Source organism: Camellia sinensis, chromosome 1 (genome assembly GCF_055761805.1).
Source record: "Camellia sinensis isolate YWXY chromosome 1, ASM5576180v1, whole genome shotgun sequence".
Taxonomy (NCBI): domain Eukaryota; kingdom Viridiplantae; phylum Streptophyta; class Magnoliopsida; order Ericales; family Theaceae; genus Camellia; species Camellia sinensis.
Genome location: NC_138961.1, coordinates 35,728,216 through 35,744,553, shown reverse-complemented (window position 1 = coordinate 35,744,553; position 16,338 = coordinate 35,728,216). Strand labels below are relative to the sequence as shown.

The 16,338-nt window shown below is 36.3% G+C and overlaps 1 protein-coding gene across 1 annotated transcript; it reads left to right on the top strand.

The window, feature by feature from the left end:
• The first annotated feature begins 3,089 nt into the window (after positions 1-3,089).
• Positions 3,090-16,025, top strand: LOC114279995 (transcription factor MYB25). The gene is made up of 2 exons (XM_028222307.2): positions 3,090-3,597; positions 14,798-16,025. The coding sequence occupies exons 1-2, from the start codon at positions 3,288-3,290 to the stop codon at positions 15,700-15,702; spliced, it is 1,215 nt and encodes a 404-aa protein (XP_028078108.1). The 5' UTR covers positions 3,090-3,287; the 3' UTR covers positions 15,703-16,025.
• The last annotated feature ends 313 nt before the right edge of the window (positions 16,026-16,338 follow it).

Genomic DNA, 16,338 nt, shown 5'->3' with positions numbered 1-16,338 from the left:
ATGTTTTAGTGTTTGTTCGAAATCTTGTTACAAATGCTTCCGCCAGTTGAGCCCAGGAGGCTATACTGCCTTCTGGGAGTTTCTCGAACCAAGTCAAGCCCAAGTCACCAAGGCTTGATGGGAAGAGTATACACATTAAGGCCTCGTTTCGCCTGTACACAGCCATGACTCGGCGAAAGTGGCTCAAGTGTGAATACGGGTCTGTCTTCCCTTCATATGTAGTGAATTTTGGCTGAAGGAAGCCTGATGGTAGGGGTACGTTTTCGATTGCTGGAACAAACGGCGAAGTCTGTAGTCTTGCCAATGCTTTGTCCGTTGGTTCGTAGGCCGGTCGCGGTATTGGCATTCCAACCTCGATGCTTCCATGCGTCCGAGGAGCCAACCGCTGTAAGGCTGAAACTCTATGTGGATCCCTTGCCCTGGCATCCTCCTTGCATCGTGCTTTTTCTTCGAGCACGGTTCGTAAGTCGGATGATCTGGGTAATTCTGTCTGTCTAGATCTGGTTTGGTGTGAATGTGAGGGCCAATATGTGCTTCCTTCAGTGTATGACCTTTCAGATCTCGTCCTTTCAGACCTGGAGTGACGAGTTCTGGAAGACCAGGATTGAGTGTCGCCTGTCCTGAGGCTTCTGCTCTCTCCTTGGGAGGGTGTAGTATTCCTACTACGATTCTCTAAGTGGCGAGGGGGCGTCTTGTGCTTGCGCCCCTCTCCTATCGCCACATCTTTAGCCTTTGTCTGGCGTTTCAAAGCCTCCATGTCCGCCGCCATCTTCCGAATTAGCTCATCTTGCTCCTTCACGCGATCTTCCAGGGCTTGAAGATCAATCCTCCTCCTTTGCTTGTTAGGACTTTGAGAGTGACGAGGGCTGTTATTTCGCCTTCCCCTTCCACTCCTCCTGGAGTTATGTTGTTGGGGCTCCAGATCTGCCATAGGAGGGACAGAGGGTAATCCTTCTCGCCTTGTGCCCCCGTCAGGGGTTAGCCCGTCGACGGCGGACTGCGGTAGTTCTTCAATGTGTGCCATTGATTGAGAAAAGGAGAAGCTTTGTCAAGAGGTTTTTGTTCTTGTCTGTATGTTCCCACAGACCGCGCCAATTGTACGGGGAGGAAATAATTCTCCTCGTATAATCCTGTTGACCAAGTCCACGCTCCTCCATGCGACGTCGCTTTATCACCTGAAAACACAAACGGGAGCTAGCCGGCGGGTGTGTGCCGGAAACCTCTCTGATGCCTAAGTCAGTAAGCTTGACAAATAGACAAAGATCTATGTGCTCAGAAAGAAGTGTGTTCAATTACCTCCTCCAAGGTGATGCTTGTGAGCTTTTATAAGTTTCCCGTGGCACAATCCTAGTAGGATTTGTACTTCTCCATGCAGAGTCCTCCTAGGATTTATACTCTTAAGGATAATGCCTATCCTTTTACACCCTCCCCCACTGCTTAAACCAAGTGGGATGGTTTTCACTTTGGCCGAACTATTATATGACCGAAATAAGCTTGGCTATGCAGAGCCACATAGAAGGCCGAACTGTCCTTAGCTCGGCTTCTCCTCCAACTCCTTATCTCGGCTTTCCCCTGTTCAACCATGATATGCTTAGATCAAACTTCAAAGTAGTAAGTTCTGACCGACCTAACCATAATATGACACGACCGGATTAAATGCAAGACCGGACTCACTTCAAATTGCCACCGGACCGGAATTGTTTTACACGTTCTTGAACCGGAGTAACCACACCTCTCCTGGGCCGGAATAACTATACTTCTCCTGGGCCGGAGTATCTATACCTCTACTGGGCCGAAATAACATTACGGCTTCTTACCGATTCCTTCACATGTTGGGCCGCAGGGCCCAACTCACAGCTCGGCCCAATTTTTTCCCAAAAATTACCCTCTCAGTACCCAAAACAAAGAGACCCTACACTAGTATTTTTGCCATGAAAAAAATTATATCAATGCATTAAAGGTTGTACTCAATTAGAATTGCCAGTTCAGCAATCAATAATCAAACTAGAAGCTTCATCGACCACCATAAGGAAATTTTTATTAGGAAAAAGTGGATGAGTCATCAATGAAAATCATATAAAAAACCAAGTTTAAAACTTGATAATTCTACAACATTAAGAAAGTTGAGAAATACTTAAAAATAAGGATCCTAGTGTCATAGAAAACATAATGGTGCTCCTGTTAAAGTTACAAAGTTGGTATATAAAAAATAATAATAATTAAAGTGCAGGCGGTTTTCGCGGGTTGCGGGTTTAACCCGCGACCCACTCGCAACCCGCAAATTTGTCACATTTCAAACCGCATCCGCCCGCATTATGTTTGCGAAACCGCCCATTTATATGCGGGTTGGGCGGTTTGAGCGGTTCGGATAAACCGTTGCCCACCCCTAGTTAAAATCGCACCGATCCGCATCAATCTACACCGCTCTAACCACTAATCGTGGTTTAAACTTTGAAATTTATAATCTGTCAACCGAACAGCTCCGCTCTGCTATAGTTATGCACATATATTTTTTAACTTCCAATGAAATACCAATGTAAAAAAGAGAGATTTAAGATAAGAAATTTATTACAAATTAATGATTATATATATGAAACATATTATGTAAATTATTTTGTGTTATATATCTAAAAAAATATTTTACAAATTAGTGTTATATATTAAGCAAATGTATGATAATTAGTTAGAATATTCTTCAATCTGCCAATCTGTCAAAAACTGCCCAAGCCGCAATTTGTTAATCTGCTAATCCGCTAACCCGCTATTCGGTTTGTAATTTTACTCTCCAACTGCCTGAACCGCATCGCACACACTCCTAAACAGAACAACACATGCTTCGTTTGGAATGCAGGTTGACTTTTTTATTATTTCAACTTGGGGTTAAAGCTTTGTTTGGGATAGGGTTGTTGATTTTTTTGTCTTTTATGAGGAAAAAAATAAAATAATTATGATTTGAATGTAATATTTTATTTTATTAATTTTTTAATTTATTTTATGTTTTTGTGATTATTTTAACTAAAAAATTTCAAATTTCTTCATGCCAAACGAGGATACAAATAAAAGGACACAATGGTAAATTTAAAAAAACCGCCTTAGAGGAAGGGCAGACGAGAGAATCCGAAACATTTGTCTAAATCAAGTCCGCTGTCCCTGAAAAAATTTGCAGTTAGGCAGGTAGGTACCGGTTGCAATAGATATATATACAGACTGGAGAGAGAAAAACTCGGAGAGAGAGAGAGAGAGAGAGATACAAAACAAAACCGAAAGGCTAGAGAGAGAAACCAACGATGAAGAAAGAGGACCAAACCGAATCGCCTGTCCTTGACGCCGCCGTTGACGCCGTCGCAGATTTAGTTGTAGTTCTCGAAGGTGATGGAGACGGAAACGGAAACGGTGACGGTGGTGGTAGCAGTAGCAGCCGAGTCAAGGGACCTTGGTCGCCTGAAGAAGACGCGGTACTAAGCCGCCTCGTGAGCAAGTTCGGCGCGAGGAATTGGAGCCTGATCGCCCGAGGAATTCCCGGGAGGTCCGGCAAGTCGTGCCGACTTCGGTGGTGTAATCAGCTAGACCCTTGCGTTAAGCGCAAGCCCTTTACTGGTAATCACCGCCATTACCGATTTAATCTTATTTCCTTTCTCTTCCATATATATATATGAATTCTACTTGTACCTCTCTTGATTTCAATTTGATTTTGAATCTGAGGGTTTTGTGTTTTTGTTGGTTTGTTTTTTGTTTTTGGATTGATCCTTGAGTGTGTCAGTAGTGAGGGTAGTTAATGTAGCTGTTGATTTGTGTATTTTCATTGGATTTTTGGTTTTGAATGATCTTTGCTTTCAATACTCTGTGATCATTTTACATGTATGTGTGTCTCTGACTTTTGTGTTGCGTTTGGTTTTAACTTACTTCAATCTTAATGGTCCCATTAACATTCTATTGCGTTTGTTGTTGAAATTCTTCATATCTTGTGAAATGTTATCCCATTTGAATTTCCTTGAACGGGATTTTTTTTTTAAATTTTGAAGTTGTGAGATGATTTCCCTGGATAATATCTATTTTGAGATACTATATAACATATTAACATGTATTGGAGTGATTCATCTTCCATGGAACATCCAAAATGCTTGCAGATGATATAGAGGAATGAATTGATGGTCTTAATTTTGATGATCTTTGCTACATGTTCGAGCTTATAATACATTAAACAATTTTATTTTTATTTTTAGGGAAAAGGGGATATTTGGCTGATTTATTCTTATCTTATGCTACTTTGTTTCTTTCGAAATTGGTGTCTTATGTTTTGCATGATATAGGCTGTCATGATTTAACCTTTTGTACATGGGCAACATCCGCTTTTATGGTCTTTTAATATAATCTACTTTACTTATCAAAAAAAAAGAAAAAAAGAAAGAAAGAACGAAAAGAAAAGAAAATTTTTACCAATTTGTGTCAAATAAGGGGATCAATGATTGGATCAATATAATAATATGTGCAAATTTAGAAAAATAGTTGCTTGCCAATTAAGCTACAAAATGAAATATTGAGAAAATAAGTTGTGGTCTCTAGCATTTTTTGTTTGTTGCTCACTTGGTGTCTACTCTAGTTTGAGATTTTAAGAGTTTGTCATGTACAATGTCTTTGTGGTATGTAAATTGCAGATTTATGCTTTATGCTAAGAAGTATGGACATGGACACATATATGACACGGACTTGCTGACACACCAATTTTTAAAAAATGTAGGACACGCCAGTTTATATATTTATTATATGTTATATATGAATATATCATTTAAAGATAATAAAAAAAATATAATATAACACTTATTTTATATATTTACATTGTTTTCTTTTCTTTTATTATTGTATCCTAAGTTATTTAGTTCCAACAAATATAATTAGTTTCATATCTGTCCTATGTTACATGGAGTCGGGTACAAGTATCGTGTATGGGTGTGTTTCTAAGTGTCAGACCTTCATAAATTTAAATCTTAGAATCTTGGGATACGTATTCAAAATTGGATATGGATGCGGAGACACTTAATAGACACTTATATATATTGCATATTATATAATATTCTCGGATGAAATGTTGTAAATTATATAGGAATATATATTTGAAATTGAATAGGATTCAGAAAAAATATGAAATTTCTATATCTAATTCATGTGAGGCTTAAAGTATTGTTTTACTAGTAAATGTGAGTTTCTTCTTTTCATATATTGTAACAAATTAAAGGATCCGAGTGTCTAAATTGGATATGAGTGTCGGACACATATCCTACAACCTTACTCATGTCATATCCGGTGGACACGGATATTGTGGGTGAAATAAAAGAGTCCATGTAACATAGTATCTGTCCAATCGGTGGACAGTGTTCAAGGTATGGACACGTGTGTCCTCCAATTGTCCGGATCTAAAAAAAAATTAAAAAAATAGGACACGTTTTGACGAGCTTTGGACACATATCGGGAAGTGTCCAACGAGTGTCAATATCCGACACGGGCATGCTACCTTCATCGAAGTGTCTGTATTTCTTAGGCTTTATGCAAGTGTTTTGTCATTTTAGGAAGGTGAGGTTATTACGTGCATATTTTAGCCAACAAAGCTTTTCTAATTCATGATAACAAGATTATGAGTAGGTGATGTTGTAACAAGAGTCTTGCAGTTACATGGTGTTAAATTGTAAAAAGTTCTAATAGCATTTGATGTTAGGTTGTCGATGGGATGTATAGATAGGAGAATTTTGTATATGGAAAGTAAAAATAAGGGTATTGATGATTTTGAACCCCCATGTAATTTGCATTAATAGGAGCCAATTAATGACTTATGTTTGTTTATTGTGTTGATTTGTTTTGAAATTTAAGTAAAATGGTCCGGTTCTGTTATGCAACGGACTTTCACACATCTTGCAATCAATACGAATGCTATCTCAAGCTAACTAACATTTTAGTTATGATTTAATTTTAATTTTTTCTTGACACGTTTCATAATCAAATCATCATTGCATGTTGGGCGAAGCTACATATATGTTCATGCATGGTTGGGGTTTGTTGTGGATTTAAATTTCCTACTTTTACCCTTTAAATATGAACATTTGGGAGTCTAGAGGGTGATATGTGCACAAACATATCACTAGTTACCCCACACATTTTCTCAAGAGTGAAATTTCATATTAGCCCCCTAATCATAAGAGAGAATAATTTCACCCATAAAAAAAATAACGAAAGGTAATTTTAGGCTATGCCCCTTTTGTATATGAAAAAAAAGTCTTGTTATTACATAAAACTTCAAGCTTCCATATTTGAAGAACAAAATCATACTTGGGATGGGAAGTGAGGTGTAAGCTGACGTTTCTTACTGGTGATTCTGCACTCTCAAGTAAGAAAGTTATAAGAAATTTGCTCTTGTTGAGGAAAAAACTCACTTCCAACTGAGATAGAACCTCTCAAACATACAAATCTCATTACCAATTCAATCTCATTTCCTTTCTCTTCCATATATGAATTCTACTTGTACCTCTCTTGATTAGTCCATACTTCTTTTAAATTTCATTTTGAATCTGAGGGTTTTGTCTGTGTTTTTTTTGGGATTGATCCTTGAGTGAGTCGGTAGTGAGAGTAGTTTCATTGCTTCTCTATTAATGTTATTGTTGATTTGTGCATTTGCATTGGATTTGTGGTGTTGAATGATCTTCGCTTTCAATACTCTACGATCATGTGTTGTGTTTGGTTTTAACTTCCTTTTATTCATTGTGCTTGATTCTTAGTGGTCCCGTTAATATTCTATAGCATTTGTTGTAGAAATTCATCTCCTAAAATGGAGCCAGTAAGATGAACAATGAACTTCATCATATCTTTTGAAGTGTTATCCCTTTCGAATTTTCTTGAACGGGAAAAATGCTTGTAGATGATATAGAGGAACGAATTGATGGTTGCAATTTTGATGATTTTTGCCACATGTTTGAGTTTATAATACTCTCTTTTTTCTTTTCTTTTTTTATAGTGAAAAGGGAAATTTGGCTTATGTATCCTTATCTTATGCTACTTTGTTTCTTTCGAAATTGGCATCTTATGTTTTGCATGATATAGGTTATCATGATTTAAGCTTTTGCACATGGGCTACATCCACTTTTATGATCTTTTAATATAATCTACTTTACTTAACCCAAATAAATAAATAAATAAATAAAAGAGAGAGAGAGAAGAGAGAATTGTTACATTTTTAATTTTTGCCAATTTGTGTCATATTTAAAATTGTGAGATGATTTCTTTGGATAATATCTATTTTGAGATACTAAATAAAATGTTAATGGGGTGATTCATCTTCCATGGAACATCCAAAATTCTTGCAGATGGTATAGAGGAATGAATTGATGGTTGTAATTTTTGATGATCTTTGCCACATGTTTGAGTTTATAATACATTAAACAAACATATTTTTTTTATTATGATGGAAAAGGGGAAATTTGGATTTTGTCTTCTTATCTTATGCTACTTGTTTCTTTCAAAATTGTCATCTTATGTTTTGCAAGATATAGATAATCATGATTTAACCTTTTGTACATGGGCAACATCCGCTTTTATGATCTTTTAATATGATCTACTTATCAAAAATAAAAAAGAAAATAAAAAAAGGGAAAAGAAGAGAGAATTGTTAAATATAAATTTTTACCAATTTGTGTCAAATAAGGGGATCAATGATTGGTTCAATATAATACTATGTGCAAATTTAGTAAAATAATAGCTTGCCAATTAAGCTACAAAATGAAATATTGAGAAAATAAATTGTGGTCTCTAGCATTTTTGTTTGTTGCTCATTTGGTCTACTCCAATTTGAGATTTTTAAGAATTTGTTGTCACGTACGATTTCTTCGTGGTATGTAAATTGCGGATTTATTCTTTATGCTAAGAAACATGGACATGACACGAACACACCGATAGGGATGTAATCGATTTGGTACAATCGGTGTTTAGGTAAAATTTTTCATCAAACTGATAATATCGGTTTTATTATTTTGAATACCGATATAGACCACTTTTCTTATTAAACCGCACCGCACCGCACCGAACCAAACCGATTGAAACGGTTTAATTCAGTGCGGTTTAATCGGTCTATGACCTTTCAAACTCAAGTCACTTTTTAGTATAGTCACTAACGTATGTAAAAATATTGAAGTAGTTATTTGTCTACCACTTCAAACATATCCAATCCATCCATTTAATAAATACTTTTCAATTCCTAAATTAACAAAAATACAAACAAAAAAAAAGTTATAAAACACTAAGGCTTTGAGAATAATGAGTTAGAATTGACATTATATATAATAAGAGTTTACAAATTTACATTAATCAATGTTAATAATTTATTATACTTATTAATATCATTATATTATTACATTATATATATATATATATTATAAATACAATACATGTTGAAGCGGTCGGTTTCAGTTTAGTTCGGTGTACAATGTGCTTGAACCGATACCGAATCGAAAACCAAAAAAAATCAAAATAAAAAACCGTACAGACCGATTCTTATTAAAAAAAGACCAAATATAATAGGTTTGGTTCAGTTTAATCGGTTTTTTTTATTTATTTTTCTTACATCTCTACTGACCGACATGCCAATTTTCAAAAAATATAAGACAACACACATGGGGGACACACACGAAATATATAAATTTATATATTTATTATATGTCATATATATGAATATATCATTTAAAAATAATAAAAATGAAATATAACACTTATTTTATAAATTTACATTATTTTTTCTTTTATTGTGGTATCCTAAGTTATTTAGTTCAAACTTATAATTAGTTTCATGTGTGTCTAATCAGTGGACACATGTAAGTAATGGATATGTGTGTCCTCCAAGTGTTCAGATCTATTTTTATTTATTTATTTATTTATTTCAAAAAAAATAGGATACATTTTGACAAGTGTTAAACATGTGTTGGGAAGTGTCCAACGAGTGTAAGTGTCCGACTCGGACTTGCCACCTTCTTAGAAGTGCTTGTGCTTCTTAGGCTTTATGCAAGTGTTTTGTCATGTTAGGAAGGTGAGGTTATTACTTGCAGTTTTAGGCAACAAAACTTTTCTTATTCATGATAACAAGATTATGTGTAGGTGATGTTGTATTAGGAGTCTTGCAGTTACGTGGGTTAAAGAGTAAAAAGTTCTAATAGGATGTGATGTTAGGTTGTAGATGGGGTGTTTAGGTAGGAGAATTTTGTATAAAGTGAAAATAGGGGTATTGATGATTTGGGATCCCCATGTAATTCGCATTCATTAGAGCCAATTAATGACTTATGTTTGTTATATTGTTTGTTTGTTTTGGAAATTTAAGTATAATGGTCCTTAACTGTTATGCAATGGAGTTTCACGCATCTTCTTGCAATCAATGCGAATACTATCTCAAGCCAACTAACATTTTAGTTATGATTCAATTCTAATTTTTTGCTCGACACGTTTTATAATCAAATCATCATTGCATGTTGAAGCTACATATATGTTCATGAATGGTTGGGGTTTGTTGTGTGTTTAAATTTCCTACTTTTACCCTTTAAATATGAAGGTTTGGGAGGCTAGAGGGTGAAATTTCATTTAAACATTTTCTCAAGAATGTGAAATTTCATATTAGCGCCTAATCATAAGAGAATAGTTTCATCCATAAAAACAAAACGGAAGGTATTTTGAGGCTATGCCCCTTTTACATATGAAAAAAGAAAAAAAAATTTGTGATTATATGAAACTTCGAGCCTCCATATTTGAAGTACAAAATCATACCTAGGATGGGAATTGAAGTGTAAGATGTCGTTTCTTACTCATGATTTTGCACTCTCAAGTAATAAACTTATAAGAAACCTCCTCCCGTTGAGGAAAAAACTTGCTCCCGACTGAGATAGAACCTCTTAAACATTCAAATCTCAAAGAAATAAAAGCAAAACAACTTAAAACTTATTTTAGGACTTTTTTTTTGCATAATATTTATTTATACTTAACAAAGGTAATTTGTACCTGACATTAATTCTCTAATATTTATTCACATTTTAACGAATATATTACAACTGATCAGAAAAAACAATTGTTAGAATATATTTATGTATTAAATATATAAAATATCTATACGCTCCCATAGGCGCTTCCAACCTTGGAAACCTCTATATGCCTTCACTCCCCACCCCCTCTCCTGCTCTCGTCCCTGGCCATGTGAGCCATCTCCATGTGAAATGGTTTGCCTAGATGTGCTTTGAGTACTCTTCTGCTCAGGTGTAGGATATTCACTTGATGTTGATATATTTATATATTTTATCTGAGGAATCGTAAGCGTTATTTTTTATTGAGAAACCTCATGCAAGGATATTTGTTAGTGTTTTATTTCTTTATTTTCCCATCCCCTTTGAAAGGATGTCTATAAATAACAGTCATGGAGCAACCCTTTTTTCAGACCTAAATGAACTGTATGAAAGCCTTGAACTGTCCATATTTTTCACTCCAAATGTGACTCATAATTTTTGGCTGTATGATATTAAATACTGGTTCAATTCTTTAAACTTACTGTACTTTCGTTCCTGGTCTGTGTATTCATCTAAAATAATCTTCAACTATGCGTTATTAGTGGATAAATGGTTTCTTGACTTGTTACAGCTATTGGAGTGACACTGTTTAACCTATCTTTTTGACGCTGTTGCTGATGCTTGTTCTTTTATTGGATGGATTACTATTTTACAAACCTCAGTTTCTATAGTACCACACACCGTCAAATCTAAAGTGGATTACCATTGTTTGTATGCTTTTAATCCATTTATTTTTTGCAATTAGGTAGTGTGCCTTCTAAGGAGTTACCAAATTGTTTAATCGTGCTCGTGAAGATGTTCATCCTTCCAACTCCTCTTGGCCTTTCTGGCCTGGAAATTGTAGAGCATCCTGAGGACCTCTTGTAGAGAGGTTTATTGGTTCTAGTTTTTTTTATGAGTGATCTAAAATACGTTCTGTGGTAAAATTTCCTGTTGTAGGAGAATGTATATTAGTTAGTAGGCTACCAGAGTTTTTTGTATATAGAAGCAACTAAGGGTTGGTTAGTTGTCCAAGTCCAGTTCGAGGTGTGCTAAGAGATACCCAAGCCTATTTTCAACCCGAGGTTGTCTGCTCAAGCCCAACTGAGTTAGGCCTAAGTTGCCCGAATTGCTCATAAATTCGATTCTTGTTATTGCAGCTAAGTTGATTAATTTGTTGAGATTAGAATCTATTAATATCTTTTTTGGTAAAATCATTAATAACATTAAAACAAATAAGAATTGACCACACATGCAATAGTACGTGAATTAGCCAAAGTGAGAGTGGAAGATGAGAGAAAAGCTGTGTGCAGTGTTTGAACAAGCTCGCTAATCTAAGTAGTGAGTTTTTCATGAGAATTAAAAGTAGGAATCACATGTCCGAAAGGAATGGAAGTTGGTTGTGGCTGTGTAATATCATCAGCAACTTGATTCATATAATCTGTATTGCCATAATTCTGCCAACAATGTAGTTTGTGTGGTTGGTGGCACTATAATAGTCACACTTCTTAGCACCTCATCCACCAGAACCGCCACCACAAGAACTACCCAACCTCCACTACTAGAAACTATAGCAGAAGATTCTGAAAAAGTAGTAGTGGGTGGGACTGGTCATAGAGGCTCTTTCTTAATGATCAGCACAGTAAATGAGAATAGATATTATCGTGGGTAAAAGTCTCATTAGGAAGAATTTGATCCTTAAAACCCTGCTAGTCAGAATCTAATCCAGAAAGTAGGCCAATCATAAATGCCCGCCAATGTTGCTTTAGCTGCCCCAAATCGGTGGTAAAAGGCTTATGTTGCAATAACTGGTCCCGTAAATTTTTAGTGTTGTAATACTCATACAACAAGAGAATCCCAAATAGCAAAGGACCAAACAAGATGAAACCAAAGGACCAAGAAGCAGATCAACCAAACCACCGCAAAACAATACCGAAACAAATGAGCGAAAGACCACTGCAAGGCCTAAACGGAGGGGACCGACCACTATGTCTTCAAAAATAGGTTCAAAGGTTATAAAAATCACCAAACCAGCACAAGATCAGACCTCCCCTAGGTATGTTGGCACCCGTAGAAGTGGTTCCAACAATCAAAAGCATGGGTGTTGTCTCAAAGCTTGAATAAAAAAAAATAGGAAAAAAATCCGAAAATCATTTGAAAAGGCACTTCAAATGGCTTTAAAAAATTCACAAAAATCACTATTATCACCAGGAGATCGAGACAATTGAACCATTAGTTGCCAGCCAACAGCATCTGTATAGATGTTGACATCATTGTACGGATAATGACGTCAGCATATTGCGGTCACCTCACATGATTTCCAAAATTTTCCTGTGTGTTATAGGGTTGGACTTGGATTGGATCACTCTGATACCAAGTTGAAATATAAAGGGTTGTTTGGGATGACCTAAATAAGTGTACTTTTTGTCTTTTTACGAAAAGATGTGCAGAAAAGTAGAGAGGTGATGTGATAAAAAAAAGATAAAAAGATGGATTATTTTTGGGCTGCCAAACTTGGCCTAAAATATGGAATTAGCATGTAGAAGAAGAATGGATAGACGGAGAATGAAGAGAGATTAGCGAAATAGCTTAGGGTGTGGTAATCAGACCCTTCACCCACACATGCATTTATATCATATCAAGATAGAATTAGAAGAATATCCATAACATGACATAAGACCAAACATAAGAAAATAATACACGTGTTACTGCATTTAAATGTGAGTTTTTATTGACATTTGATATGCTTTGCGTTGACTAAAGATGTCTTAAGCTGACAAATTGTTGTAGGAGGATGATGAATCATTGGACATGAAGATGATGTCCTTGTTATGGATTAGATTTTGTGGGTCCCTATTGTCTAAGATATGTTTAATTTCAGTTAATTAGTTAAAAACAGACCAAACTCCATTAAATGGCTTACTTATTTACCTGACTTTAAGTTTTATTGTGAAAATGAAACTCTAAATCTGGTTCAGCATGTCCCCTTTTGCTGGTTCAGGAGAAAGGTCTTGATGTCATGTAAAGAATGTGCTTAAATTTTTCAATGATGTAAAACCGTGAACTTTTACTGGAATTCATCAAGATCTCAGAATGATGCCATTAGAATTCATCCTGGTCCATGTTTTAAAGTATGGATAACCTATGTTACATGACTCTTCAAAATAAATCAAATAATCGCGTCGGACACCCAACACTTGGACAAGAGTGTGGGATATGTGTATGATACTTTCTATCGGACACTTCTTTTTTATCTATTTGTATCTAACATTATCATTATATGTATATGTTGGTGTATAATTTCTATAAAATGATTAAAATTCCTCTTTGACATTGCAAGTTACGTATAACATCATTTTATCTCACATAATAGATTAAAAATATAAAATATGACCTTTTGTTGCCAAGTCCGAGTATCCTTAAATTTGAAGTTTGATGGATCCGACCTCTAGATACACACCGGCACCCACCCAAATCCGTGTAATGTAAACTAGACCTAGTCCCTCTGTAGTAGTTCAAGTTATTTCTTAACATACCCTAGTGGATCCTGTTATCTCATCTTTCTGTTTAGATTATGAGTGTGAAATATCTTAGAAAAGTGCCTGAAATATCTGTACATGCAGAGGCTTTTCATCAGCTGCTTGAGTGGATTTGTACCTTTCTATGTCATTAAAATTATAGTAATTTAAGGTGTCTTAAAGGTAAATAGATTTTTTCTGACAGATTATTGTTTTTTGAAAAACATTAAGCTTTTTCCTGTGTAGGAAAATTCTAGTAGAATTGGTTCTGTGGGAGGTCAAATTGGGCCGACAGATTTAAGATACAAATATGGACTCTAGCTTATTCGAGTATGTAAAATTGGGTAATCCTTCCCCACAAACATCTACCCCCACTACCCCACTCCTCACCCCACTTTGGATGAAGGCAAATTCCCAGTCTAAGGTCTTTTGGTGTCCTTCAGACGTCACTAGTTAAGCTATCTGTCACTTTTCCAGTATATAGCCCTTGGTACCTGGCATAAGTCGGGGAACTGAAATGATTTTTGTCTTGGCATAATAGATCCAGCTGAAAGACATGATAAGAGATATGTGTTTGCTATGTAGTGTTTTTGTTATTGCCTTATTTTTTTTGTCCTTTGACAGGGAGGGTAGGGGAGGGGTTCACAAATTTGGGTATTCCTTTTATTCTAATTTTTTTACCTTGCTGAAAGAAAATTTTGTTTAATCAAAACTATAGGAGCCAACCAGCAAAACCTCACAGTATGTCATCCCATATGGGTGTGCCTTCTCAATCTCAAACAAACTACTTATATTGTACAATGAAGAAATATGATACAAAACAAAACATTAGAACCAGCCACATGCTGGCTACATTGATTGGTGTCATCTGGTTGTGTTTATTCTTGAACACTGCTATTGATTGGTTGTTTATTGCTCAATTTCTGGACTTCGCCATCTTTTTTCTCCTTTATATTACCATGGAAACTTAAAACTAAAGCTATTTAAATCCCTGTTTGCAATAGGGGTCTTCTTTTCTTCTCTTCATCTTCCAATGTTTGCTACAGAAAAAGTTGAACAACGGAACAGTAAAAAGCTTGTTTCCTCCTCTGCTAGTCCATCGAGCTTCAGATCACACAATGAATGATGACCGGATAAACTTGTGCATGTACTATGTTAAATGAACACATTTACGATGGATATTGTTCTTGATCGAGTCTTACTGTGCATAATTTGCTGCAGATGAAGAGGATCGCATCATTTTAGCAGCTCATGCAATTCATGGAAACAAATGGGCATCAATTGCAAAGCTCCTGCCCGGTAGAACGGACAATGCAATTAAAAACCACTGGAATTCAACACTGAGGCGCAAGGGCACAGAGCTCAAAAGGCTTAAACCATCATCTGTCAACATTTTGGAAGAAGGAAGCCCAGACTGCACAAAAGCATCCTCAGAAGAAACCCTATCATATGGAGAAAATAATTCATTGAGGGCCCTAGAGGGAAAAGATTTGAGCTTGACACAAAATAGACTCAACCATTGTGAAGAACATCGAGCTGCTGAAATAAACCGTCCTGCACTTTCTTGTCCAGTGCCACGTGTCGGCGCATTCAGCGTTTACAACCCTCCAAGCAGCTCAAGAACTGGTTCTATATTTTCAAGGATTGATCCAATGCAGGGGCCATTGATCCAAGCTGTCAAACCTTACTTTGGGGTCTGCAAATTTCTTGAAGGTGTTGGTGTTGAGCCCGTTGTTCCTTTGCAATGTGGCCATGGTTGCTGTGAAGCTTCAAATGGGGCTTCTTCTCGGAGATCATTGTTGGGACCCGAGTTTGTTGATTATGATGAACCACCTCCCTTCTCTAGTCACGAGTTGGCTACCATTGCCACAGATTTGAACAACATTGCCTGGATCAGAAGTGGCCTCGACAGTACTGGCACACAAGTGGTGGAAAATGCAGCTAGCCAGAGAGCGTCTCAGGATGTTGCAGCACAAATGGGTGTATTCGAACAGAATCTGAATCACGACAATTTTCGATTTGAAGAGGGTCGGAACAGGCTGGTGGGCACAATGACTGACGTGATGTCAAGCCAGATGCCAATGCCAACTTTTGCTTTGCCAGCCGAAGTAGAAGGCTTGAGCTAAAATCCACAACTGGTTTTTCCATCTTTTTTGTGGTATGGCGAGATGAAGGATGTACCATGATGAGTTGCAGCAGGAATCCCAAATTGTAAAGAGGTTTGCTCGTTGATGGCAAAAAATCATATCATGTAATGGCCAACGATTTCAGCATTACTGGGAAGCTGGTGGCATTTTGTTTTGAGAAATAGTTAAAAGTTTAACCAGACATGGTTCAAAGTTAGAACTCAGTTACATCAGTTATTTACCATTGTGATGCTTCGGTCAGTGTATTAACGTTGAATTTGAACCTCCTGTTTTTATAGATACAAGTTCTTTTTTCTATGTCACATGATGTTGGTTATTTCAGTTGTTTCTCTATGCATATTTTGGTCAAAGGTAATTGGGATGGGATAAGATGACCTGATTGTGGGAGTTCTTGAGGAGGTATTTGGTGCAGCGATGCTGTCATGTGGTGTTGTGATATGATATTACTGACCAATGAAGATCTTTAAATGAGGATAGGGAGGGACCCACTTGGTCAGTTAAGTGAAAGGCAACGTAAGTCACACATCATCTTATTGATCGTTGACACCATACATTATTTTCAATATTTTTTCGTTTCTTCTTTTGGGAGTTAGTTGGCATTTTTGCTCTTTCTTT

What these genes read in the sequence shown, in the direction of transcription:
- LOC114279995 (XM_028222307.2), top strand. Translation starts at nt 3,288, where the DNA reads ATGAAGAAAGAGGACCAAACCGAATCGCCTGTCCTTGACGCCGCCGTT. An exon ending in TAAGCGCAAGCCCTTTACTG is followed by an intron (nt 3,598 to 14,797) that starts GTAATCACCGCC and finishes AATTTGCTGCAG; the next exon opens with ATGAAGAGGATCGCATCATT.